The sequence below is a fragment of the Crotalus tigris genome, unplaced genomic scaffold, assembly GCF_016545835.1.
Source record: "Crotalus tigris isolate CLP2741 ecotype Arizona unplaced genomic scaffold, ASM1654583v1 scf7180000017568.13789103, whole genome shotgun sequence".
Taxonomy (NCBI): Eukaryota; Metazoa; Chordata; class Lepidosauria; order Squamata; family Viperidae; genus Crotalus; species Crotalus tigris.
In genome coordinates this window covers 277,531-305,417 of record NW_024096479.1, presented here as the reverse complement: position 1 = coordinate 305,417, position 27,887 = coordinate 277,531, and the positions used below count along the sequence as shown (strand labels likewise).

Here is a 27,887-nt window from a genome sequence, read left to right as displayed (position 1 = left end):
ATTTTTCTGTATATGTTGTCTCTTGTTTTGTATTATTTTTCCTTTTTTGTAAAATTTATAAAACTTTTAATAAAAAAAAAAAAAACGTGCGCTTTCTCTTTTCTTTCTTTTCCATTTAACCAGACTGAGCCACAGCAACATGTGGCTGGGTACAGCTAGTATATAAATATAAATGTTGGTTGCTCTCAACTAACACCTCAATAAATAGTAAACAATGTACTAATGGATTAATGAAAGAGCTAAAAAAAAGAAAGAGGTGGACATGTTTCTTAAACTGCTTTCTACAAGGGATCTCCTTTTGAATGTTTTATTGGTGTTGGATGCAGCTTGATCATTTTCAATACTTATTCTTTTTTTCAAATAATTGTGTGTTTATTATTGGTGATGGATAACATTGTGCAGCAAGCTGCTTTGAGGGACCTTTGTCAAAACAGCAGTAACTATATGGAGAGAACAATTGGAACAGGTAGCTCAAAGTATGACAGAAGAAAATGGAGGAAAAAACATTTTTATTTTCAGTCTATGCAAAAAAAAAAATTGACAATTCTTCCACCACCACCACCACCCACTTCTTTATTGGAACTCAGTCAATTCACAAGTACGAGGAATTTGAATCCTGTGGATTCAAAACCTCCATAATCCTTTTTTTCTGAGTATGTACACTTGGTATCTGTAATGATCCAGGAGCTCTGACTTTGGAAGCCTGATACTAGCAGTCTCAGCTGGAGTTGGGAAAGGACCTCAAATATCAGATCTCATCCTTCATGTGCTTTTCCCCCTTTACACCAAACCATGGCACAAACACCTGCCTGACCATTTCGGTCATGTCCCTTGATCTTGCTTTCACCTTTGCACTGTCCCATAGTTGAGACAGGCTTAAATTGTCCTTAGCTGATATTAACTGTACTAGATAACAAGTGACCTGTTAGGTCAATGTTTCAGAGACATTTTCTTATCCAAACAGAGAAACAGAACGATCAAATGATGGGCAAAAAAGCAATGGAAGCAGGAATGATGTCTGACCTCTTGCCAGCCTGATGTGGCTGAGTGCTCTCTAGCAACCAATGGTGGGACTAGTCTGTCTGGCCTCTGGAGGTTAGGGCAGGACAAATTTTACTTTTCTAGTTTTCTACTCACTTAGGAAGGTGAGGAGCAGCTCTCAATCTTTAGAATTCCATTCATTAGAATGAAAGAATTGATTTCTTTGTGCTCTTTTGATAGTTCACTGGACTGGAACTTAATTAAAAAGAAAGAATTGAACAAGATAGTAAAGTAAAATCAAAGATTTTTTTTAAAAAAGAAAGTCATTTTTGTAGACTTCTTTCTACCTGCTATCAGTTTAATTGGCTTAAAAGTTTTGATGAAACAAGCCAAGCATCAAAAGGAATTCCTGATGATTTTACTTTAGTATATGTGGGATAATGATCAGATATCTATTAATGTGCTGAATATAATTTTAAATTTAACACACTAGGATTCAATGTTAAAGAATTTCTTTTAAACAGAAATGCTCTATTTTGCTACACTCAGGAGAGAGAGGGAGAGAGAGAGAGAGAGAGAGAGAGAGAGAGAGAGAGAGAGAGAGAGAGAGAGAGAGAGAGAGAGATGCAAAGCTAATTATTTTTCTACATATTTTCTCAGATGAAGCTTTATACTCATCAGCCAAAATTGCTCCAAACATTCAAAGGTATTACAAAAATTTGAAAATGGGTTTTTCTGAAGAGTCTCAGACTGGCTCAGTTGCCATCAAAACATATGTTCATTGGTTAGCTTTCAGAAAATGTCTATGGAGATTCTCAGTCATCCAGATCATGGTTGTCTCAAAGATGCTTTTTCAAAGGGTAACTGGACTGTTTTTTCCTGGAGAAGCGAAACGTCTTCCTCAAGGAAAACACAATCCAGTTGCCTTTTGAAAAAGCACCTTTGAGACTTTCAGAACATGAGAGATTTTTACAAAATTCTGTTTACTTGTAAACCTTAATGCTCTTCTGTAGCATTACATGAAAGCATCTACAGTACTGTTAATTTATAGTGTTCCTATGGTCAAAAGGAATGTCTTAATCCAGCATCATGTATAAATTATAGCATGTCGTCCTAGGATCAGGCCACTTCATTAAGCGAATATTTACATTTTCTGCTATCACACCTTACAACATTCACAGGGAATAAAACTTTCTATAGAAAAAGAATAGCACCTCATATATTTTATATGCTATGCCAGGAAGGGCCAGTCCCGGTTTCTGAGCATTGGAGCAGATCATCATCTCCTCCTCCTCCTCTTCTTCCTCCTCCTCCTCCCTCCTCCTCTTCCCACCTCTTTCCATCCTAGTAATAGCTGCAGGATAGTGCCTTTTGTGCCTTTTCCCTCCAGTGGCTGTCATTGCTCGGGCATTTCATCTTGGGCTGCTAGTTTGGTATGTCCTCTACTAGTTAACAGTTGTTGAGGGTTTTTAAAATGTAATGTTGCTGTTTATCCAACAATGGCCCACTAAAATCAATGAATTAAGCTCAGTCCTAGAAGATCCTGCTCTGTTCAGCCCTTACATATCCAGTAGGTATCCCTTTCAAATCTGCCCAGGGTGAATGAAGCATTATTTGCTTGCTTTCCCAACTTCTCCAAAGCTTCACTTCTTTCATCATCATCAACGTCATTTTGTTTTTATGAAGCTGAACCATCAGTTGTTCCCTGTTACAAGTTGCCACGGCTCTACAGAGGAATGCAGGAACGAAAGAACAGCCTGTTCGCTGTTGCTTTGACTAATGTAGCATCAGAGCAACAAAGATACCATAAGGGGAAAGCAGAAAAAGAAGTGGTCTGCTTTAGGGTCAAAGGAGATCTGTGGGGAGGTAGTGGGGGAGTGAAGGCATTTATGTATGCATACATCCGGGAAAGCAAAACATGGAGACTAATGAGAAGGAAACAATTCTCAAGTCAGTGTTGATTTCCTGGAGACTGCCTAAACAAATCCCTACAGTTTTCTTGGCAAGGTTATTTGGAAGTGGTCTTCTTCCAAGGGCTAAGATAGAGCAAGACTAGTCTAAAGTCACCCAGCTGGCTTCATGCCTAAGGTGGAACTAGAACTCACAATCATCCAGTTTCGAGCCTGCTGCCTTAACCACTGTAGCAAAGCAGTTTTATTAAAAGAAAAAACAACTTCAAACCGATAAGTATAGAATTTTTAAAAGGGGGGGGGCAGAATCAATGATCTGGAAATTCACTTATTATATAAAAAGAAAACATTGGCCATATTGCTTGAAAGGTTTTTTCCTTCCAGATTTGTACATTCATTCTTTTAGCAAGGCCCATCCGCCAAAAGCCAGCAATTCTTGATAGATTCCAAATACTGACAAATTGCCAAGAAGAAAAGTCATGCCTGTAACATGTTGTGAAGAGACATACTAACGCTCCTGTTACTGTCAAATGCCAACATTTTACTTCATTGGATGTCCAGTGTGTAAGACAGTTCTTATTTATTCTAATAATCTCCTAAAGGCTAGCCCCATACCTCATCATTGGTGAAATTTTTATGACTATGTTACTTTTGCAATATTATTTCTGATGGCTCATTCATAGTTTGCAATCTGTACAATAAAAACACAATTATGAATAATGTGCCTCAAATGATTCAGATTTCCAAAGGTATAGGTCTCTTGCATGCCCTTCCACTTGTATACAAAGGTTGGTGCCTTATGACAGCCTTTTCTAAAGGAGAGATATATATTGGAATACCAAGAGAGAGTCGGGAACAGGTTCCAGGCAATCAACAGTGAAGAACTGGATAGAAAGTGAGATATTGTACAATGAAGCTAGTGTTCTAAGAAGAACATGCCATTCATCTCTTCTATCTTCTCATCTATCTTTCTGAATATCTGTATCTTTGAATAGGCAAGGTTTACTTTAGCATTGAAATTCTGTCCCAGACAATTAAAACAATCTCATATATGCTATTATTCTTCAACAAATGTCATCTTATGAAAGCGATCGGAAAATTTTGGAGAGCTTTAGCAAGAGTCATTCAACAGTAAGAACCAGCCATGGGTGGAGCCAGAGTTTAAAATTAATGTATCCGCAATAAAACATGGGCTGAGTCAGAGACAAAAGTGGGAAAATGTTCAGCATCAGAGGATTGTACATCTTTAATAGTATCCCATTCTATTTCAGTGAGAACTGGACAGGGAACCACTGATTGGTTCAAAATTGGAAAAGGAGTCCAGCAAGGCTGTATACTGTTGCCCTGCCTATTTAACTTATATGCAGAGCACATCATGAGAAAGGCAGGGCTAGATGAATCAAAAGTTGGAATTAAGATTGCCGGGAGAAATATCAACAACCTAAGATATGCAGATGATACCACTCTAATGGCAGAAAGTGAAGAGGAACTAAAGAGCCTCTTGATGCGGGTGAAGAAGGAGAGTGCAAAAGTTGGCTTGAAACTCAACATTAAGAAAACCAAAATCATGGCATCCGGCCCTCTCAATTCCTGGCAAATAGATGGGAAGAAATGGAGGTAGTGACAGATTTTATTTTTCTGGGCTCAAAGATCACCTCAGATGGGGACTGCAGCCAAGAAATTAAAAGACGCTTGCTCCTGGGGAGGAAAGCTATGGCAAATCTAGACAGCATACTAAAAAGCAGAGACATCACCCTGCCAACAAAAGTGCGTATAGTCCAGGCCATGGTTTTCCCAGTTGCAATGTATGGCTATGAAAGTTGGACCATAAGAAAGGCTGAGCGCAAAGAATTGAGGCCTTTGAACTATGGTGCTGGAGAAGACTCCTGCGAGTCCCTTGGACTGCAAGGCGTTCAAACCGGTCAGTCCTAGAAGAGATCAACCCCGACTGCTCTTTAGAAGGCCAGATCCTGAAGTTGAAACTCAAATACTTTGGCCACCTAATGAGAAGGAAGGACTCACTGGAGAAGGGCCTAATGCTGGGAAAAATTGAGGGCAATAGAAGAAGGGGACGACAGCGAATGAGATGGCTGGATGGAGTCACCGAAGCAGTAGGTGTGAACTTAAATGGACTCCAGAAAATGGTAGAGGACAGGAAGATCTGGAGGAACGTTGTCCATGGGGTCGCGATGGGTCGGACACGACTTCGCAACTAATAACAACAACAACAACATTCTATTTCTCTAGCATCCAAAGCAAATAAATAATACATTTTAATTAAGGCAAGAAAATATTCTACAGTCATGGTTTCAATATTTACAAATGGTGGACAGGTGGACTGTAGATAAGAAAGAGGGAATAACATTAGAAGATGAACAATTGGTTATTCAGATTAAAAATCAGAGTCAGGCTCATATAAAAAGAATTTATAATGCTTTATTAGAGTTAGACTCGGAAACAGAATTGGTCAAAGACTGTATGATTAAATGGGCTCAGAATATACAGGAACCGATTTCTTTGGATTTATGGGAGACAATTTGGATTAGAAATGTCAAATTTACACAAGCTCAAAATTTGAGGGAAAATTTTTATAAAATGTTTTACAGATGGCACCTAGATCCTAAAAAATTATCTTGTATGTATTCTAATATACAGCCCAAATGTTGGAGATGTGGCAATAAGGATGCAACATATTTTCACATTTGGTGGAATTGCAAAAAGGTAAAGGCTTTTTGGATTATGATTTGGTGGAATATTCAAAAGATTTTTAGAAGGAAGATAAAGTTTACTCCTCAATTATTTTTATTGGGTATTTTTGTGGATCTAAATGACAAAGAAACTACTTTAATGTTGAATTTATTAACCGCGGCAAGGTTACTAGTAGGTTCATATTGGAAGAAAGATTCCTTGCCTACCTTAGAAGAATGGATATTTAAAGTTTCTAGTTTTGCAGAAATGGCAAAAATTTCTGCTTATTTGAAGGATCATACACAAGAAAGATATATTATTGTATGGAGAAGATGGATAGATTATATTCAGAAAAAGTATGGAACTATAAAGCTTCATTTACTTTACGAGTGAATTTTACAGTAAATGTTATAGAGATTTGTTTATGATGTTATTGGAGTTAAAGGTTAAGTATGATTTTTTTTCTTTTTTTTCTTTTTCTTTTTCTTTTTTATTGTCAACTTTGTCATTAATAACCCTGTATTCTGCTCTGGGAAGTGAGGGGAGGGCGGTTGGGGGTGGGTAGGTAAGAATCATATAGATATGGTAGTTTATAAGAAAGGTGCAGCCTGGGCATTTCCCCTATGCTGCATTCATGTGTTTGAGAGGGATGAGAGGAGAAGAAGGTGTAGGGAGGAAGTAGGACGGTAAGAGGAGAGGGGGAGGGGAAGAGAGTAGGAAGGGAAGAAAGAGGAGGGAAGTAGGGAAGGTTTTAGAGAGGGTGGACGCGGCCTGGGGGGAATGGGCAGGCGGTACCAATGGTTATGAATTTATTTTATTTCAAAATTGTATTTTGTATGATGTACAAATGGAAAAAAAATAAAAACTTTTTCAAAAAAAATACATTTTAAAGATCAATAGCAATTTATGTCAACTAACAGTCTATGAGATAGAATGTGTAACTACAATTATGATTAAAACCTTATCTTCTGTGCTTTTTCTCTTTGAATTAATATAAAATATTAAATGTTGGCACAAAAATCCTGAAGGGACTACAACTATTTATGTTCACTGCCTTTATTTGTGGGCTGTCAAAATACAAACATTTCTTAAGGATTAATTATAAGCTCCTGGGGAAAAAATACAGCTTCTCTAAACTAAAACTGTTTCAGATTTTAAAACAGGATGGAAAACCTCTTGCCAGAAGAGCTAAACGTAGATGATAATAATCTTCGTCCTGTATCAACAAATGTGGCCAAAAGAAAATGCATCAACCAACTTTATTTGAGCTAAGAAGTGGTTGGGAAGAGAACCCATAGAAGCTGATGCTATTGCCATCATCATTGTCATGGTTTTATTTATGGTCACAGAGACCAAAGAAAGGAAATTCAAATTCTGTAATATATAATTTTTTAAAGGCCACCCCCCAAAAAAGGAGACTCATAAAAGAAACAGGATGCCAAATTCAAGTATTTTTTGAGAATATGGCAACTGAATGTTGACTACTTTCAATGGGATGTTCCTCAAACATCTGATTGTGACCTCATGCCTTCCGTTATGACAACTATTCCAGCAACTGAGCACTTCCATCATTTTTTTAAAAAACAAAGGGAGAGGGAAACATGTAAGTAAATCTTCTCAGTGACTTCAGCATTTATTTAACAAAGGACACAATACTCACCTTTATCTCTCCAAAAATACTCTTTTCATTTAGCATAAATACTTCAGCAGGATTCTGTGAAACTCCAGATACAGCTTTGTAATAGCAAAGGAAGAATACACATTTTCCTGTATATTCTCTGGTTCATCATGCAGAAGGAAGACATTTAATGTTCAGAAGTTTTCCCAGTTCTGACCAAAGTGACATGAGGCAAAAGGATTAAAATAAAGATAAGGGATACGATTTTATTTCCTTCTTATGCTGTTTTCCTCACTTAAATTATAATTATTTATGTTACACAAAGTATTTCACATAAACAATAAACAATATTGTAAAAATATCCTTAGGTCTTCAACATATAGATCAGAAGACTGAAAACTGTTATTTTAATCTTAATCTTTTAATCACACATTTCCGTAGGCTGTCGAACCTGCGAAAACTGTTGTTGAAGAGGCATTTCAAGGTGGGGCCATGGGAAGAAAGAAGTAGCAAGGACAAGAAAGATTCTACATCCTATCCTAAGATTTGCCAATTTGCAATCTTTGGCAAGAAGACTAACACCTACCCAGGAGAAGAAAACAGCACCATGTGTCTTCCTATCTGCACTGGGAAGAATGCTATCTTGGTATTGGATGGGTCTGTCCCTCCAGAGAGCAAATATCGCAAATAATTGAGTAGGTGTTAGATCACAGTTGAGAGCAATACACGGAGCTACTGAAGGAATGACTTAGAGGGGGGGAGAGATCTCTCTTCATGCTACAGTCTAGGGAGGGAAATGCATTGCCTTTGTAGCCAAAACTACATCATAATTCAGTTGGGAATCAAGAAAGAGACTCAGAGGCACCTGAAATTATATTAATGTTAAGATCCTTCAGAGGACTAAACCCTAAAACAGGAGTCCCAAATCATTACAGAATTGAAGAACAAAGGAAGCCTGAATGAAGATTAAGAATGGAACAGAACAGCTTGTGAAAGATCTATGTATCACCTTTGAATGCAAATTTTGGAGACAAATGTCTACATGTTTAGACAAAAAAATGTAAATATTAACTGCTGCTAAATGAAAAAAGATATCCCACAATTTAGGTAACCGTTTTCACTTGTTGGAAAATTCTTTACAAATGTACAACTTTGCAAATCAAATGAATTAAAAAAAAAAGGAACAGGTCAGCTCAAACTGAGTAAGTTCTACATCTTCAGATGGGAAGCAGTGCTGAATATTAGTTTCAGTAAGAAAATAAAGGGAATTAAAATTATTTAAGAGTAGAGATGGCTAGTTCAACTTGCATTTAATATTACTTAAATTTTACACTTTCAGACCAAGTGACAACAAAAACTCAAGTATTGTTTGACATAAGCATTTTTTAAAAATCTTCCACTTCTCCAATTAAACATTAACATGCAGAAGCATTTGTATTAGGGAAGGGTGTAAACAAATGTTTATACTAGTGAAATAACGCCTAAAATTACATACTGTGAAAAACGTATTGCAAAAATGTATGTATGACAGAATTGTAAACAGTATGGTTATGTAGTTATATTAAAGAGAAATATGTATGACTTTTGTATGACTTTGTTTAAAACTTATATTAATGTGAAAATGTGGTGAATCAAACTTAACACTGGACAAATAGAAAATGTTTGAACTCTCCAAATTGGGTCTGAAAGGGTTAAATATGTTGCTGCAATAAGTGTGAATTAATACAATATTTTCTTTTTGGCCCACAAAAATGAGAAAAGTTTATGTCTCAGACTTTTTTTAAAAACACCATACACCAGTGATGGCGAACCTTTTAGAGACCGAGTGCCCAAACCGCAACTCCAAACCCACTTATTTATCACAAAGTGCCTGGGCCACATCAGCATTGTGGTGCCCTCATGGAGGGGCAGGAAGGTGCCTCTGAGCGCCACCTCTGGCACACAAAAACTGGGGGCGCAAAAATGGGCCACCATGCTGCAAGGTGCAAAAACAGTCGTGCCGTGGGGTGCAGATACAAGGCGCTGCACCATGCAAGAACGGGGCAGGGCTAGTATCACGCAGGCACTAGCCCTGCCCCATTTTCAGCACGTGTGTGCTCACGGCCCCGTGCGTGCATGCATGCAAAATGCTTCCACCTCCCAATGGTTGGTGACCTCTGCTCTACCACCTCTACTCAAGCTTGCTGGTCGGCCACTTTACCTCCTTTGTGCTGGGCGAAGCTCCTGCTCCGGGCAGCAGTGGTGGCCTGATGCACCTGCTGCTGGTGACAATGGTGCGTGTGCAAACAGAGAGGGCTCTGAGTGCCGCCTCTGGCACACGTGCCACCAAGCAAAGATACCAAGCAAATCTGAGAGTCAAGAGATTTAGTTCCATGGCTTCCATAAACAATGGATTTCCTGTAAAATTGGCTAACATCATTTGAACCTTAGATATAACAATAACCTTCAGCCTTCAAATACTACTGAATCAAATCACCCCAGCAACTCCCTCCTTGCTTTCCAGGAACTGGTGAGTATAGTCTTGGAAATATAATATAAAGTCTTGGAAATATATAAAGATAAAACAGCACCTGCACAAGGTTAGGTTACAATTGAATATTCTGCTATTGATGCTATGGGGCGGTATGGGACTAAACTGTAGACAGAAGATTCATGAATGTTCAGAATGTTCAGAAGCAAAGAATTCAGCTAAATGTTAAATCAGCTATCCACAATGTCCATTTTAAAAGTTTTCATTAATGTGGAACCTGTAAAGGAATAATTCCATTAACAATGGCAGAAGGTCAGTATAGGATAGTATTTCTGGACAATTAGCATTCAACTGGTACAAATAAAACAGATGCTGTAGTACATTATGTTCCACTCCCCATGTTTGGAAAGTTTGGTATTATTAAGAGTTGTGTCCTGGAACTGCAGAAAGAAAAGTTCTGTTTTTGTACTATATCCACATCTCTTCCTCTGCCACCCATCAGTAATCCAATCGCTGGGCTTATATATTGAAATCCAGGATTTGTAATATTGGTACATAGTTTATCCCCATTTGTCTTAGCTAATGATAATAAACAATATGGTTTTATTTCTTTGCCTCCTTTCTCTCTTGAAAAAAAAAATCCTTCATTTCTTTCACCAAAAGTTGCTTGAACTATATTCCTGATGGCCCTTCTGAGATGAAAAAAAGAGGTCACACATTTCTTGTTTGAGCATCACTCCGGGTACTGAGAAGATGGACTGTGCTGTGAAGAAAGCAAAAAATAAAAGTAAGAATATACTGAGGAAATTTTACATGGGACAGTGGCCATCTACTGCCTTGGAAGACAAGTCTCCTGTACAATACTCTGCCCTTTGGCACGGAAAAATTTGTTAGTGGGTGCCTTGCCTGTTCCCTGAACAACATCCAGTAATTGCTACCAAAGTGAACACTTAGTGGACCATCATTTCCACAAGACCTATTGGCTCAATAATTTCTGAGGTAATATCACAAGAGATGATTATGGTCTTATGATCCATTTGCCTTCTGAGAAGTGAATGCTTTATATCTATTGCAAAATGCTCTAAACATTCCAGAACTACCCAGGCCCTCAAAATATTGTCTATTCTTGATTTAATGGCTGAAGAATGGGGTTCTTATAGCCTTTCAAGGTTTCTTTCACTGGTGTTTTCTAGCGTATGTTCTTAGTAAACAATGCATGCTGAATATGCTTGTTTGTGTTTATCTATTTTGATGCTTTTTTTCTTTTTTAAAATCTGTTTTATTTGCTGACCATGGGCTGTAATAAAACTGACCTCATCTATGCATGACTGTGTTTACATTCCACCAAAAGGTAATGAAGTAAATTAATAGGATGGGGAACAGAGATTAACCTACCATTAGAAAGCTGGCTCTGTTGAAAGGGCAGTGGATTGAAGAACTGATGAAAAAGTGCCTGTTGTGCAGAAATCCTATTTTGTGGATATACTTTTAGCATTCTTTCTGCCAAATCTTCAGCCTCAGGCACCTTGACCAGACTAGAAGTTAAAAACAAAGGAAAACTAAATTTTAGGAATTCAAACTCTACTGTTAGCTTTTGAAAAATATTAATTTAATATATAAACCAAAATCAGAAGAATCCATAGAAAAAGGTAAGATAGGAAGGAGAGAAAGAAAAGGAAAGTTTATCTTTACATTTGGTATAAGTATTCAATTAAATATATACAGCTAAATCAAGAAATTTCTATTTTTCTACATTGTTTTAAATTCAGAAGTAATTATATTTAAGTGTTGGAGACATATTTAGATGTTCTCTCAGTGGAATTTATTTTCAAAATCATCAGTTTGGGAAAGAAATCATTATTTGTAAAACAAGACCAAAAGCAAAGTAATGCAATCCATATTGCTCTTTCATTTAAAATTTGCATGGTTGAATGAGATTAAATTGACATATCTGCTTTAAAAAAAAAAACACCAGTTAATAAAATGTTCAGTTATATCCAAAGCTCTTTAATCACATGAGAAGAAATGTATACATGTGGTTAAACAGCTTGGATAAAACTGAATTGATGGTTTAGCGTTTTATTGATTAAAAAGGTATGATACATAATTTGGGAGGGTGCAGATCGTAATTACTATGTTTGTAACTGCTGCAAAGAAAATTGGAAATCTCTTCCTTAAATATATTTTTTCTTTCTCTTTTTCTCATCTTTCAATTTTTTCTTTTATTCTTTCACATCTTCTTTTTTATACTTTTCTATGTCTCTGTAGTTTTTTAATCTTATGTTAAAGCCTGTTTTAATAAAAATTGTTTATAAAAATGGCAGTTGGCACATCCCTCCAAATTCATCACAAAAGGTAAATCATGGAACCTTCATTGCACCATTAAAATAAAAAAGTAAAGTTTTTAAGTCTCTATGCTAATTGTTAATTAATCATGAAGAAAGTTCTCCAGAAGTTCAATCAACCAGTAATTACAATGTCTTATTTTGTAAGCATACATACACAGAACCTCTTGTCCTTTTAGTAGTCACTAGGAAAAGTTGTAGTTATTTATTGATTTAACACTGTTCCCAGGTTTCTTTAAGATTCAAGGTTTTTAAAGGATGTAAATAGATATACAAATAGGTATGTGTATTTATATGTGGCAAAGCCTAATGCCAAATATCTTGACATCTAGGAAGTGAACTAGAAGGAAGGACTTTTAATGGGCTTTTTTCTTTCTTCAAAGAATCAAGTGGCTCATGGGAACTCAGCCTGCCGGATTTCAACTCATCCCAGCAGGCATTTCACTTTGAAACAGCATCATCCTGCCTGGATCAGCTACCTCTTCTTTTCTCACTACACTCCCAACAAAAATATACATATGGATCTAACTGCATTTGCAGTCTAAATGGTTTGTGATTTTTTTTTCCCACAAGAGAGGAAATAATCAAAGGAATACCATATATAAAACTGAGAGCAGAATTCAAACTGTAGCTCACTTGCAATTGAAGAATATATGTGACACTCAGATACTTTAATATTAGCTCAGCCCAAAGGGAAGTGAAGCAACTGCAGTGACTGAGAAATAAAATAGGATAGAATTAGAACAGGAATAGTACAACTCATGCCAGTATATTTTTCTGCCAACCAAGAATAGATGGAGAGCTTTATGGCCCTTTCTGCAGATCTTCAGATTGTCATTTCACAGTGTCAGTATAGTGGGAAAAATACTTACTCTAACATTTGATACAATCAGGGACAACTTAAGCTAATATGCCAAAGGAAGGAAACACCACGTGATTACATTGGCAAGAAAGATGTTGCCAGGACATGCTTAATGCTGTGGTTAGGTGCAAGCTGGGACACAGCCTAAATTTCAGCTATGAAAAAAAGGCCTCAAAACAATATGGGATATTTTGAAGGGTAGGTATCTGGGATCTGTGCCTTAGCTAGTTCCACTCCACAATATCTACCTTTATTCATCTAGTGCTGAGTTTGTTTGTAAAGGCCAAAACCAATGGTGATCTGAATCCTAGAAGCATCTGTGGGGAATTTGTGTATGGGTATTTGCTTTAGTGCCAGTGCTCTAATCTGACAGAAGGAAGTCTATAGTCAAAGCATTAAAGATCAACAACCTAACTAGGAGGCTTTTCATTTTTAAGCAGGTGGGATCCTTTTAGTTTAGGAAGTTCTTGGCTGGAAGCTCCTGGAGGAAGCAAGGACCTCAAAAAAAGAGAGAAGGGGAGGGAGGGAGTTCACAGGAATGCCCAAGAAAACGTACAAAGCCTAAAAAGCCCTGCAAGAACTAGAACCAGGAAATAAATCTGGCAGGAAACATTTGTTTAGTGAATAGAGGGATCTTTTTTTTTTTACTTTCAAGTGCCACATTTGGTTGAATATACTCCAGTTCTCTGTCTTCATTTCCTCGTTTGATCCTTGTTTACATATTATTATGCTAGCTTTGGTCTGTAATTCTCAGCCTGAGGTAACATGAAATTAGTCTCTCATATCCTGACTTCGTTGCTTTCATTAAAATAACATCCCTTTTAGGCAACTTATGGATGCAACCCAATGATAATGATAAGTATCAATGCCTTTCTTGGAAATTGCCACTTTTAATGTTTTTTGCTAGGTTTGAAGATTACTACTATTATTTTGGATTTATCTTAGACTAAGCACAAAGAACAGACCGACATTAAGAGAGCATTTGATGATTGTAGATAGCTTACCTGTCACAGATAATCTGGAGCCCCTGAGGCCTATTGCCAAGGAATCTGTCTGGAAAATTAATATGCAATCACAGGATTAAACACAACCAATTCAAGTCATATATACTTGAGCGTTCCTGTTCTTGTCCTTACATTTATCACTGCTGTACTATAGACCTGTTAGCCTGCTTGGTAGAGAATGCTGGCACAAATGCTTGAATCTGATTTTAACAGAGCAAACATACTGCAAATCAGATAGACGAGTGCCTCCAGACAGAAGACTCCTAGCACAGTTAATCACCAGACATTATGCAGTCTGTTTCTTCATAACAAAGGTGTCTGCCTAAAGAAAAAGGAAGAAACGGTGGGAAAACATAGGAGGGTTACAAGTGAAGAATGAGGATGTTTGGAAACTAATTCCCCCATAAATTTCCATGAAGGAGTCAGGGCAGTCGCCTAATAAAAAGTCTAGTTTGAAAGCCTTCCACATTCTACAAGGCAAATAGAGTCTTTGCCCAAGGGTCCCCTCCCACCTTCCCAGGGTCTTCAAGGCAAGAATTTCCAAGGTCAGGAATTCCAGATCTTGGGACACTCCCCAAAAGATGCAGAGGCAGAGGCTGGGGGCCACGTGAAAGATGATGCTCCTTGCTATGCCTGCAACCAGCATAGTAGATAGGAAAAATTTTAAAAATGCAAAAAAATACCTTCTGTGCTCCTCCCAAGGATCCTTGAAAGGGCAGAAATAAGGTCACTCCTACATTCTATCCTGATGGTCTGTGGCTAGCAGGAAGTTTGAGATTTGGGTGTACTGACTAAATACTAAAACTGTTTGGCATAGCCCAGGGGTCCCCAACCCCGGTCTGTGGACCGGCATCGATCTATGGCATGCCAGAAACTGGGCCATGTAAACAAGCGAAGCCCCATCTGCAGATTACAGGCAGCACCTGAAATCACACCCTCTCTAGTCTGCAGAAAAGTCTTTCTCCATGGACCGGTTCCTGGTGCCAAAAAGATTGGGGGCCGCCGGCGTAGCCAAATCATTTGAGTTAATAAAAGTGAAACTTAACCTTTTTATTTTGTAGTCTATATCCCTATAACCCTGATTGTGGAGAATCCAAGCAAATGGATATTTAAACCAATTTAGTATTAATTACACGAAATCCTCTTCCAGCCGGAAGAGCTGCTAAAGTCCTTGCATGTCCTCAAATGCAACAGGATTTCTGGCCCTATTGGAAAATTGACATGAAGTTTATATAGCTTGACCAACTCCTGGAATAAGGGAGGAAGTGCTACTTTAATAGCAGTAAAGCTAAAAATGACTTAACTTTGTTTCGTTCAGGGACTGAGGTTTTTATTTATTGATTTGATTTGTAGGGCCACCGATCTCACCTAAGTGACACAGGGCTCATGACAAAAGCAACCATCCAATAAAAACAAGTTAAAAAAACCAATATACAAAGATAGTAAAGCATCAATGACCACTTTTTTTTAAAAAAAAAAAAACATGGTCCGCAGCAAAAACAACCTTGTGTCAAACAACACAATCAGATAAAGGTCATGTCACGGGGTCCTAGAGGACAATACTGAAGGGCATGCTTGTACCCCAGTCAGGTGCAAATGCCTTAGCCCAGTGTTTCCCAAACTTGACAATTTTAAGGCATGTGGACTTCAACTCCCAAAATTCCACAGCCAGCGTTGCTGGCTGTGGAGTTCTGGGAGTTGAAGTCCTCATGCCTTAAAATTGTCAAGTTTGGGAAACACTGCCTTAGCCAAATCTTCTCCTAGTTTGCTTTGTCACTTCTGAAGACTTAGAATAACTCTTCTATTTTGTGAAAAGTGACATCTGAAACCAGTGAAATAGTTCACCTATGGAGACTGTACCGTTCTCAATCTCTGGAGATTTTTCATAAGAGGCTGGAGAGCCACCATCTCATAGATATTTAGTTGATGATCCTTGGGTTCTCTTTCAATTCTACTGTTCTGTGATTGTTTCAATGTTTCTGTACATGTTTTATTCCTCCAATCAAAGATTACATGCTCAACGTTACATTAATCAATGAAATATCAATATTTTTAAAAGATGAAATACATAATCAATGCTTTCAATATTTGTCATAATCAGTCAGTCTTTCTACAGAGCTCTGAGAATATACATATGTAAACCTATGGGATTTCCTATTGCAATTCATCTCACTGAGGGCAAAGATGAATCTGTTGTATTGTCATAGCCAATCAAATAAAAGAAATAATTCTTACAGTTGGGGAGGTCATGCAGCTATAATACATTACTTGGCTGTAGCATCTGTTTCAATGTGTTGCAAATTTTAATGCAAAGAAACTGAAAACACTGTTGCAAGAATGTATTTTATTTCGTTTGAAGCAAAAAAAAAATAATGCTCTTTTATACCTAATCCAGGGGTAGGCAGCCTTGGCTCTTTTATGACAAGTGGACTTCAACTCCCAGGAGTCATAAAAGAGCCAAGGTTGCCTACCCCTGACCTAATCTCTTCCTGTCTCTGACGTCAGGTATCTGGATTATAACTTATCTAATGTTAACATGTCTAATAAAAGATCAAGTTATTGACCTTTATGAGAACACGGAATTGTCTGAAAAAGTTCTGCTTTGCTCAATTCAAAAACTAAATTAATGCAAAAAATGGAAATAGTTTTAATTGAAGATGCTTTAGAACAGGGGTCCCCAACCTGTGGGCCATAGCCCACTAATGGGCTGTGAGGGGATTGCAACCGGGCAGCGGAAATAGTCAGCAAGTGCACATGTGTACATGCATTCTCACTTGTGCAAGCAGCAGGCAAGCACATGCGCATGTGTTTCATTTATGTGAGGGGCAGGTGCACATGCATGTGCTTGCCAACCACTTGTGCAGAATCATCCTCTCTCCACCCCACCCGCTGATCCGCAAAACCAGAAAAATTGAGGAACTCTGCTTTAGAAGATAATTGTCTAAAAAACTACAATAAGTAAATATACTCCTATGTGACTCTGCAGCAATTCCTAGGGTGATAATTTATTATTTATTCCTTTGTTGTATGTTTAATCTATTTTTAAACAGATTAGGTACCAATCATCACCCTGCACTTCAGTTTCTTTTCTCCTCCCTCTCATGATTGATTGACTAATAAACTATAAACCCTTGATTTTTAGCAGATGCATACTGTGGATATGTAATAGGAGGCAGACAAGCCATCACACAGAAGATAGATAAACTTCCAAAGGAGCAGCAACAAGACCAAACAACTGCCTTGGCAATACCAGCGGGGAAATTCACAAAGCAAGACAACACCCCTTGAAAAGGTACAATCCAGGACCCAGGATGCAGACAGCAAATGTTATGCTGGCTTTGTTTTGTGGTGACTCAAGGATGGGCAGAAAGCACTTCAACTGAGTAATGGAGAAAAGACCCTGTCATCAGTATTTTCCTATATTAATCTGACCATAATCATAAGAAAGCAACAGGACCCTCTAGAAATACAGAATACAGAATGACAGAGTTGGAAGGGACCTTGGAGGTCTTCTAGCCCAACCCTTTGTCCATGCAGGGATCCTATACAATTCTGGACAAATGGCTGTCCAATCTCTTCTTAAAAGACTTCCAGTACTGGGGGTAGGGTGGGTTTGGGGTATACTTTGTAATTTTTGTAAAACTTTTCAATAAAAAAAAAGACCTCCAGTACTGAAGTAGTCACAACTTCTGAAGGTAACCCATTCCACTATTTAATTGTTCTCACTTTCAGGAAATTTCTGCTTAATTCTAGGTTTTTGATAAGTTCCCTTCTAGTCTTGCTCTGAGGTGCTTGGAGAATATATTGTCCCCCTCTTCTTTGTGACAGCCTCTCACATATTGGAAGGCTGCTATCATGTCTCCCTTGCTCCATTTTGTTAGATTCAGGAATTAGATACCCAGTTCCCGCAACCATTCTTTGTGTGTTTCAGCATCCAGCATATTGTTTTTAAAAATAGATTGTCAATTTGTGCTGTGTAAGATCCAGACATCTTCCAACACAATTATGTTATTGCCTTTCCATAATGATCCAAATCATATTTTTAATATGGGATGATAATATTTTAAGTTGATTTGTTTTATTGTTGCTTCAGTGCTAACTTACAATTTAACAGTACAAATTTACTCCCAATACTCTGAAAAATATGTTTCAAACAATGGGTATCTACTGACTAGTTAGTACAAGTGATTATAATCAACTCCAGACAAAGCACTTTCTCAGTTAGAATTCACAAAATGTTTTGTGGGCTTTGGGAGTCCAACCAATGACTTTCATTTATAATGCTACTGGAGTTTTTTCTTTGATTTTCTTCACTGTTTAATTAGAAGCAACATTAAGAAGGAAGGGACAGAATAGTTAATAAATGCCTTGAACTGGTAGCTTTCAGAGCGCCATTTTAAAAACATCAAAAGTTAGCAAACAGCAAATAAATTGCATTACAAACCCACACTATTTTGTTATGTTATAAAAACCAGTTGTTAATTAACTAGTATTTCCTCCAGAGTCATACTTTTTTTAAAAAGCGTATGAGGAGACTTTTTATTAGCATGTCACTGCTTCACTACTGCCCTTTCCACAGCAAGGATTTCTCTGGGTATGTTATGTTTTTCCTTACAAAAACAGCAGGGAATTGATGAGTGGTTTGAGGCTTTGCCCTCCCCCCTGTCCTTCTCCCACTCCCCAGAGAATCTTCCTTTCCTCCTTTCATTCAAAGCAGTGAACCTAATTCCCCAACCCCCAATTACTATGTCAGGGTAGGTAGGATGGGGCACAAACTCCAGTCTGCTGAGGAAGCCAGCACATTCCCATTTCACGCCACTGTGATTAATGAATCCTGGCTAATGGTGTGAAAGTTTCCCCACCATTACAAAACCAGCCAGCATGTGAAAACGAGGGATGTTTAGTTTTCAAGCAGGGGAGGGAAACCAGGGCCTCTGAAGCTCATCTGAGCAACATCCTCCTCTTTGAAGAGATGTTACTACGCTCTGCTAGACCTGAAAAACTTAAGACTGAAAGTGCTTCCCCCACTTGCCCTCCCTGGCTTTTACGCAGTCTCTGTCCTTTCTCCCAGGATGCAGAGGAGGGAGTTTATGTTTCAGGATTTTAATATTTCACATTTCTTTGCATTAGTGTTGATCGTTGCTTCCCTAAACCACAACACTTGGATTATGCTGCTCTGAAAGACATCTCATGAGAAAATATTAAACAGAAGGGAAAGGAAGGCTCCTTTAAAAAAAAAATGCCCACATCCTACTAAGATACAACTGGCCCTTTGAGGTTCTGTTGATAAAGTCCCCCACATGATGGATGGGAAGGAAAGGCCTATCCCTCTCTGCTCCCTTCTCACTGATTCTGGGCAGAATTGCAGGAAACGAATGGGGAAGCAAAAAGACCCTCGCAAATGAAGGCAAATATATGTACGAGGGCAATTCGGAAATAAACTTCCATTTGAGCATGTGCAAGAAATAAGTGGGGATAGTGACATCTGTCCTATGGCGCTGTGAGCAGTAGTTCAGTAGGTAGTGAGAAGTGGAAGGAGAAGGTTGTGTTGCAGTTGACTCGTCCGCTAGATCAATTGAAAATGAACTAATTTTTAAAAATGAAACAGTGGCTTGCGTTGCACCGCTTCAGCATGACAATGCACTTCAAGATGCTGTTACAGGGTGGCTTCATTCCCAGGCGGGAGATTTTTTTTACAGAAGGAATTTCAAACCTTGTAAGACATTATGACAAGTGCCTCAATTTGAATGGCGATTATGTAGAAAAGTAATGTAATGTTGTAGTTTTCTAATGTGTATAATATAAGTTCTGTATATGCGAGTGTCTGTCATTGATAACCAAACAGAGGTTTATTTCCAGATTGCCCTGGTATCTCAGGATAATGTTGCAAATCCAATTTGGGTCAGTGTACACATTCTGGTAGAGAGAAGTTCCCTGAAGATGGGCTCCAGCATGAGTCCAAAAAGCTTGGAACACTAAACCTCTGGTCCCAGTGACCGACCCAGATTGGATCCTCCAAGAAGACCATCCTCCCACTACCCCCAGCAACCTGTTTGCAGACTATTGTGTTCCTCATGAAGGCAGCCATTGTGAGCATGTTCATTGCACATGGAAATGGAAAGAGTGATCAAATAATAATGATCCTTCACAACAGCAGCACACCCATGTATCAGCAAACAGGCTGAAGATATATAACATTCTTATATACAGGTATGAAATCATACCTGGCTTATAGTGGCAAAGCTTGGAAACTCCTGGCCATGTTTCTTCAGATGGGATCCCCAATACCTTTCAAATGAGAAACAAAACCGAATGTATTTGCTAAGTACTGTACAAAGCTCTCATATTTATCATTGGCTGCAGCTGTCAGAATGGCCAGCCAAAGTGCTCTTCCAGAAATCAAGACTGGGTCTCTACAAGAGAAGGCATTCAGAAGCTACAGACTGTCAGGATGAGAGAGACACCACTGCTTTGAGGTGAAAGGGACATGTCAGTAAGCAGATCTTCTGACAGGTGTTCAAAAACTTCATTTCACAACATTGTTTGAGGAGATATTGGGCCTTAGTACCACTGAAACTTAATTTGAAGATTCAAGTCCTAGGACTCATTCCTCAAGCAAATAAATCCATGCCAATTAAGATAAAATACTTCAAAGCAAGCATTTAGCTATGGATTGAATTAAGAACCGAAACTGAGTTCTCTTGCGTAATGGTGGCATTTAAAATTACAGCCAATGTCTGTCTGGTTTTTTACATGCTCAGAAAACGGAATACAGTGAATTTATCTATTATGTATCAAGGCATCTTCTTTTAGCTTTTTTGTATTTTGAAGATCAAACACACAAAAAGTGAAACTCTTTTTTTCTTCCCTTGTTGAATTTCTTATATTCATCTTATAACAAATTCACAAGGCAAAGGGAAAGACAGAAAGATAACTTCTGAGCATCAAAAAATGTTACCCATCCCGATCTGTATTGATATAGTAACACTTTGAAGTGTTGATGGTTTTACTATGAAGTTCTCAGATATACCATTGTACTCACTATCCAGATTTTCTCTAATTGGTCAAAGATATTGCTAACATCTGGAAACAGTGGTTGACCATGAAGCATCTCCACAAATATGCAGCCTGCACTCCTGGAGAAAAATAATATTAAGTCACTTAGCTACCCAGTGCTGTTTTTATACACATTACAAATATGTCTAATCTAAATCAAAACATCAGAATATAAAATATACATTTTTATCATGCTTTCTACTAGCAACATATCATGACAAACTTTACATAAGGTAGCAGTTACTTGAAATATTGATTCAAAAAAGAAAAAAAACATTGGGGAACTTGCATAAGAGACAGTGTAAACTAGAATCAAGCATATTTTAAGGCATAAATTAAGGCAGTTGCATTAAAGCATATAATAGAGAAAACTAGATACAAAATTCTGTATATTAAATTGCATACAATTTAATATGGACTTTCCAGCAGTTTCATCTTTCTCTAATAAAAGAAAAAAAGAAAGAATCCATGAGAAACTGCCACTCTAGAACTGGTTTGGATTTAAACTGAATATGACATTCTTAACTAAATGACCAACATTTAATCTAAATACGTATGCTCATACACTCGAAAATGTTTAAGGCTAATCTAGCATGCTTGAGGCTGTGTATACAATAAATAGCTAGTATCTAGCTCAGATGTTAAGTGGAGCAGAACTTTTGCTATCCATCAGATTGTTTCCTTAATTCCTTCAATTGTGTGGTGGCTCTTAAGCTCAGCTTGCAGCTCATGCCCTAGGCTCCATTCTCAATATAATGCACAAACGCTCCGGTAGCACAGTATTGTCACAACAGATTTCTTTACTACTACAATATGAGAAACTCTAAGAACTGAACTGCATATCACACTGCCTAAACATCAAAATCTGTGATAAAAGAGAAGGAGAAACCAAGTTTAGGAGGAAGAAGGAAGTAAAACTTGCAGTTTTAACCTTTATTAGGAATAGGCAAAATTGTATCTTTCAGATATTTTGCACTCTTGTTATTAACATAATGATTGTGGCTGACTGGCATGGAAGTTCCTTACACTATAAACTCCTTCAGGCCGTAATAAATGGTTCTGCTACAATAATCAGTTTTAATTCCTCCCACATACGTACTTTCCTAAACACATTAGAACCTGGATCACAATTTAAGGGCTGTCATACACCATTCATTTCCCTTCCCTCTTGGCATAGTAACTCTGGATTATTGCAAGATCAAATCTGGATCAGTCATCGGGACCAGAGATTTATTCTGAGCTTTTGGATTTATGCTGGAGCCCATCTTCAGGGAACTTACTGCTTTGGGCACATATTAATCCATATTCTAGATTATCTTGTAGGACTTGCATAATTCACACTCTCTTAATGTAGTCCTGCTTTTTGTTATATTATAATATATTGTAGTATAGTATACTACAATATAGTATGGGAACACCTTGTTCCAGACTCTGCATGTCAGTCATGATCATGACTTAGCTAGAAACATAGAATAGTGATCAAAATGGCTGCAGACCAGGATTTTTTTAAACTGATGCTAGTAATCTGGGAATTCTACAGGGGATAGTGCTTTTTCACCTCATCAAATAATTTTTTTTCCAGTAAAGCTGTAACTTAATGAGATGAAATCTTTCAAACTATGACATTTGACTTTATCACTTCATAAAGATCTAGTTCTGTCAAATCAATAAAATTTCTAGGAATTCTGTAACCATTAGGAGATCAGCAGAGCTAATCATAATCAAACTATATGAAGTAAGAATTATGGCATTGCTTATGGGAAAGATTGGGTGACCAGAATAAAATCTTTGGATTTAGTTTCATTTTTCTCTTACAGTGCTCTAGACACCACTTGGCAAGCAGTCTACTCTATTATGGACTACTCAAATTAAAACATGACATTTCATTTGGGACACAATTGATATTAAATATTTAAATCTTTAAGCAATTGAGAGTTCAGAGAAAAAAAAAAGAAAATACAGTAAATTTCATTTCCAATTCAAGCCCATGTAACTTTTGATAATCAGAGTATGCTCTTCTTCACTGCATTTTTCCACATTTTAAAATGCTCTTATTGTGTCTTCCATCTTTCCCTAAGAAGGGAAAGGATGAGTGTGTTGAGTTTCATTTCCTTCCTCTTAATGGTCCAAATCTGTTCTCACCAAATATCCACATCTGATGAATAATCAGTGGCTCCAAGCAGAACATCAGGAGGACGATAGCCAAGAGTCACCACCTCAGCAGAGTATGTTTGGTTGGGGACAGATTTAGCACGAGCAAGACCTGACAAAGCAGAGGGGAAAAAATCAGAATTTTAAAATCATAGTCAGAATTATCATTTTGACCCATTGTCTATCTATACAACGAATTGCAGGGCACAAATCACAGACATAATGTATTACAATTATTTTGCATCTTTTTGTTGTGAATAATCTAAAGTACTATCCAACTATATAATGCAGTTGATTTTTCCTATATTTCTCAATTTTTAACATTAATTATCCCAAATGTCTAAACTGACACCTATTTAGCTTGAGCTGAATTAAAGACAGAAGAGCTTGTTCTTTGTAGCTTACCAAATGGAAATGCCATGGCCCTGAATCTATAGGCCTAAGAAACTCATCTACTGAATAACTGTCTGATAGGGATCAGGCTATGATGACTCACCAAAATCAGCTAATTTAAGCTCTCCATAGCAATTCAGGAGCAAATTCTGAGGTTTCAGATCTCGATGAAGGATATGGCACTTATGGATGTGAGCCAACCCTCTCAGAAGCTGGAACATGAAAAGCTGGAAACAAAAGGGAAAATCAGAGCCATGGTAGTGTAACATAGTGTCTTAAACTTCCAGGAGAAAGAAAGGGAATGAATGAATGAATGAATGAAATGACTCTTCCTTATAAGTTGTTTACATATTTTAAACCCACAACACACGTTCCTAGCAACTCTTCTGTTATATACCTATTCTCTTGCTAGTAACAGTTGTGCTGGATGAAGAGATTTATTTGCTTCTCTTTTTATTTTCCCCCATAGTCAAACAGAAGCCAGAATTCCCCAAGAGAAGAGTCATAAAAGCAATCTAGGGGTAAGGGGAATAACAGCTTATTGAAGAAAAACAATCTGGAATAGGATGGGGGCCATGGCTAAATGTCAGAATGTTTGGATAAAATGAAAATGCAAAAAGAATTTGTAAAATTAATTAGCTCAATCTTAGGGGAAAAGATATTATGGATTGTTTTATTTTGTTTATTAGATTTATATCCCATTTTTCACTCAAGAGCTAAAGAAAGGTGATGTAAGTTAGAACAAATCAATAGAGTAGCTGAACCTCAGGGTGTTTGGGGGAGTGATATTAGAAATGGAAGCAGTTTGCCTAGCAGAGGCCTCTTACTCCTATTTTTACCCTTATACCCCAAAGGCCTCAAATGAGGAAAAACAACTCAGAGACATCTTTCCCAATGACGGCAAGCATCAGTAGATACCCCAGAATTTGTCTGGAGGCTCCAAGACCCACCAAAGGGATACTAGAATAATGTGAGTCTTGCTAAAATCATAGAAAGAATTCAGAAGGCTAGATATGATAGCTGGGAACCATCTCATCAGTTTTCCTCCTGGTAAAGGGATTAGATTATGGTTATGTCTACTTTGGGAATTGTTTCAAGATGTAGGACTCCCATATGGCAAATGGCAAAATGCAGCCCCTTGTGAACATTCTTTTCATGGTTTAAAAATCCCACACTGTTTCAAAGATTTGGTTCTGCTTTTTTTGTCTCTGTTTGGTAAGTGAATGCTGTCTTAGTTTCTTCTATTTGATTTGGTGCCACTCAACTCCAAGATAACTTTGGGTTGCTAATTACCTGACTGCCACAGAATAAAACAAATACTACTTTCCTGATATTAATTCAGACTGTTGAAAACAAAATTCTGCAGGGCTTAAATATGTAGATTTAAAAAAAAAATAGGCGAGGAATAGAAATATAAAAAGGGGGATTCTAATGGATGTCAGAGGCTAAAGCAAATACTGTAACTGTTGTAGGATAGGAATTGTGGGGATCAGATAACAAGGAGGAAAGAATTAAAAAAAACCTTGCTCTTTACGAATTGCATTTTCATCCTGGCTCAATCTCATGTGAGTTCCGTTTAAAAACAACTAAAGAAGCATATTAAAAATGATATGAAGAGCTTCTGATGCTTTGTTTTATAAGCACATTAGGAAGCCTGGGGATTTTCCCAAATAAATACAAAAGGAAAAAAGGCTGAGAAATATGATGGAAAAGAAAAGGGCAGTGAGAATAGTTGTCCAGGATTCCTGTGGTGGCATAAGGTTATATAGTTTCTATTTAGCGAGTTCGTTCACCTGACTGATTAGAGACAACAGATTGGACAAGTTTATAAAAGATTGGAAACCATTGTGGATTTTCTACATGTTAAATAAAATAACAGATGGTTAAAAGAGGGATTTGAAGATTAGTTTTACCTTTGGGGTTACCTGAGATGGAAAAGACCTTTTTGATATATTTGTAAGCATTCAGCTGGAGTAGAATTTTGTTTATGTTTAATGTTAGTTGTCAATAATGTATTTGATATTGGGGGGAGGTTGTACGCATATTTTTTTTTTCTTGTTGGTGTCAAATGTTTGTTAGTTTGTTTTCTTTTTCTTTGCTTTGTATTTTATCCTTGGAGCTAAAGAATAATAAATAATAGAATAAGAAAAGGATGTTCTCCCACCTGCCATGAAGCTTCAACCATGTCTTGCCGTTCACAGAAACCAGCTGTGTTTTTACTTAGTAAGAAAGAAACATGTCAAAGTGGAGGGTGTGGAAAAGGCACTGATTATTTGCAGATGTTTGTAGACTCCCTTGTTAATCAACTGGAGGGGGTGCAGGTGGCCTGATGAGGAATACTTGGAGCAGTGGTGAGGACTTGAGTGGCTCCAGAGTGTTCCTGAGGGTTTGGGGATGAAAATAATGTTTGTACTGAAGGGATCTATAAAAATGACTTCATGTGATCCACTGTAAGGCCCTGGAGGACTTCAAATCCCCCCTTTCTGATGCTGTCACCGGCAGATCCTCCAAAGCAGCAGTTCTCAACCTGTGGGTCGGGACCCCATTTGGGGTCGAATGACCATTTCACAGGGGTTGCCAAACAACGCAGTCCGCCATTTTTTCCCCCTTTTCCTTAGCTGTGCTACTCCCTTTTATTCTATTGGCTTTCAAAAGCCAATAGGAATTGTCCAGGCTGTCTCTGCCCTGCTGAGCCCGCCAAAAGTCCCATTCTGCAAACTGTGCTGCAAGTGGTCTGCAGCGAAGGCGAGCTGTCTGGAAGTTTCCACCCCTCCCTGCTGAGCAACTACTAAAAATGTAAGTAAAAGAGGGCCAGGGGTGGGAAGTGGGAGGCCGGCAGACGCAAGGAGGGTTGCTGGCACATGTGGGGCCCGGCGGGTGCCTTACCTCCCTTGGGCTGGGCCAGCTGGTGGCCCAACCGGTGGTTGGCCTGCGCCATCTCTGCCGCTTGCCAGCTACGCCTCGGCTGGCGCAGGGGGCGGCACCACGCATGCGCGGCGCTCCCGGTCAGGGAAAGTCCTCGACTTACGACTGGTTGGGTAGTCCTCGACTTACGACCGGTTGGGGGTCGCGGCATTAAAAAGGTTGAGAACCACTGCTCCAAAGGATCTTTGTACGTGAGATGCAACAACTAACACCACAAAGGGGAAAAAAATCCACAGTTTCTTCACGTACACTCTACAGGTGCTTTATACAGCTTGAGTTTCTTTTTGAACTAGGTAAAATGTGTTTTCTTTTGAAAACAGATATTGAAATATTTCCTTCTCAAAAATAAGGCAGCAACAACAACAAAGTCACCAGTTAAGCGGAACTTCAGTTGTTCAGTCGTGATTTAAATTTGGGGATTCATTAGTGACCAAATAATGAATCAACAACCATCAGAATACAGGTAGTCTTTGACTTACAAGAGTTCATTTAGTGACCGTTTGAAGTTATAATGGCACTGAAAAAAGTGACATATGACCATTGCAGCATCCCCATGGTCATTTGATGAAAAATCAAATGCTTGGCAACTGACTCATATTTATGATGGTTGGAGCGCCCTGGGGTCATGTGATCCCCTTTTGACCCCTCAGATAGACAAAGTCAATGGGGAAGCCAGATTCACTCAACAACCGTGTTAACTTAATAACTGCAGTTGTTAATAACTTAACAACTGTGGCAAGAAAGGTCATAAAAACTCACTTAACCAATGTCTTGCTTAGCAACACCAAATTTTGGTTCAATGTGATTGTAAGTCGAGGACTACCTATATCGTGGTGGGGAATTCTTTTTGCAGACTTCCATGGTGAAGGATCTTTATATTAATATGCAATTTTTCTTGATTTTGGATTCTGGGGTCATAAATGAATGGCCAGCAATATGGTGTACCTTTGTTTGGTGAGGGCTTGAGGAAGGATAAAAGTGTAATATAGGAGCGCTGCACTTCACAAACATTTAATGCAATCATTTGACATACTTGGGGGTAGGAAGGAGAGAATATACTCTTGAGAATCAATGGCTAAGGCTATAACATGGAGGATGACAGGCTGTACACATATGACAGGTTATTATTTTTTCATATTATGAAAGCATGGGGGGGCAAGGTTAATACAGTCTTTCCTGCTTGCGTATAAACAGCAGAAGCATGTTTATACGCAAGATTAAGGATTAATTTCCTTAATCTTGTCCAAAACCAAAATGAAAGCAGATTCCCACACTATCCAAAAGCAGTCGCAAGGTTTTTAAATCTGTTAGACTCAAGAATAGACAAAGAGCACTTCAACTCAGCAATGGGGAAAGATTATAAATCTTGGTTTCTCTTTCATACTTGTTAGCACAACATAATCACACAGTTGGAACTAGATGCAAGAGAAAGATATATATATATATTTAAGACAAATAGGTGAACCCTAATACGCTAAGCCTGT

General features: G+C 38.0%; 1 protein-coding gene across 6 annotated transcripts in view; it reads right to left on the bottom strand.

Moving 5' to 3' along the window:
* Positions 1 to 8,492: 8,492 nt before the first annotated feature.
* CDK15 (cyclin dependent kinase 15) overlaps positions 8,493 to 27,887 on the bottom strand; it is a 28,389-nt gene continuing 8,994 nt past the window's right edge. For 5 of the 6 annotated variants that reach the window (XM_039354525.1, XM_039354509.1, XM_039354539.1 and 2 more), the window contains exons 7-13: positions 23,582 to 23,705; positions 23,077 to 23,197; positions 20,921 to 21,014; positions 20,103 to 20,166; positions 13,879 to 13,927; positions 11,063 to 11,202; positions 8,493 to 10,430 (exon numbers count right to left, since the gene is read on the bottom strand). In XM_039354525.1, the coding sequence (XP_039210459.1) occupies positions 10,321 to 10,430; positions 11,063 to 11,202; positions 13,879 to 13,927; positions 20,103 to 20,166; positions 20,921 to 21,014; positions 23,077 to 23,197; positions 23,582 to 23,705 (702 nt within the window). In that variant the 3' untranslated portion in view covers positions 8,493 to 10,320. Of the gene's footprint in view, positions 10,431 to 11,062; positions 11,203 to 12,648; positions 12,728 to 13,878; positions 13,928 to 20,102; positions 20,167 to 20,920; positions 21,015 to 23,076; positions 23,198 to 23,581; positions 23,706 to 27,887 lie in introns of all 6 variants that reach the window. The other variant, XR_005558022.1, reaches the window with a different exon arrangement.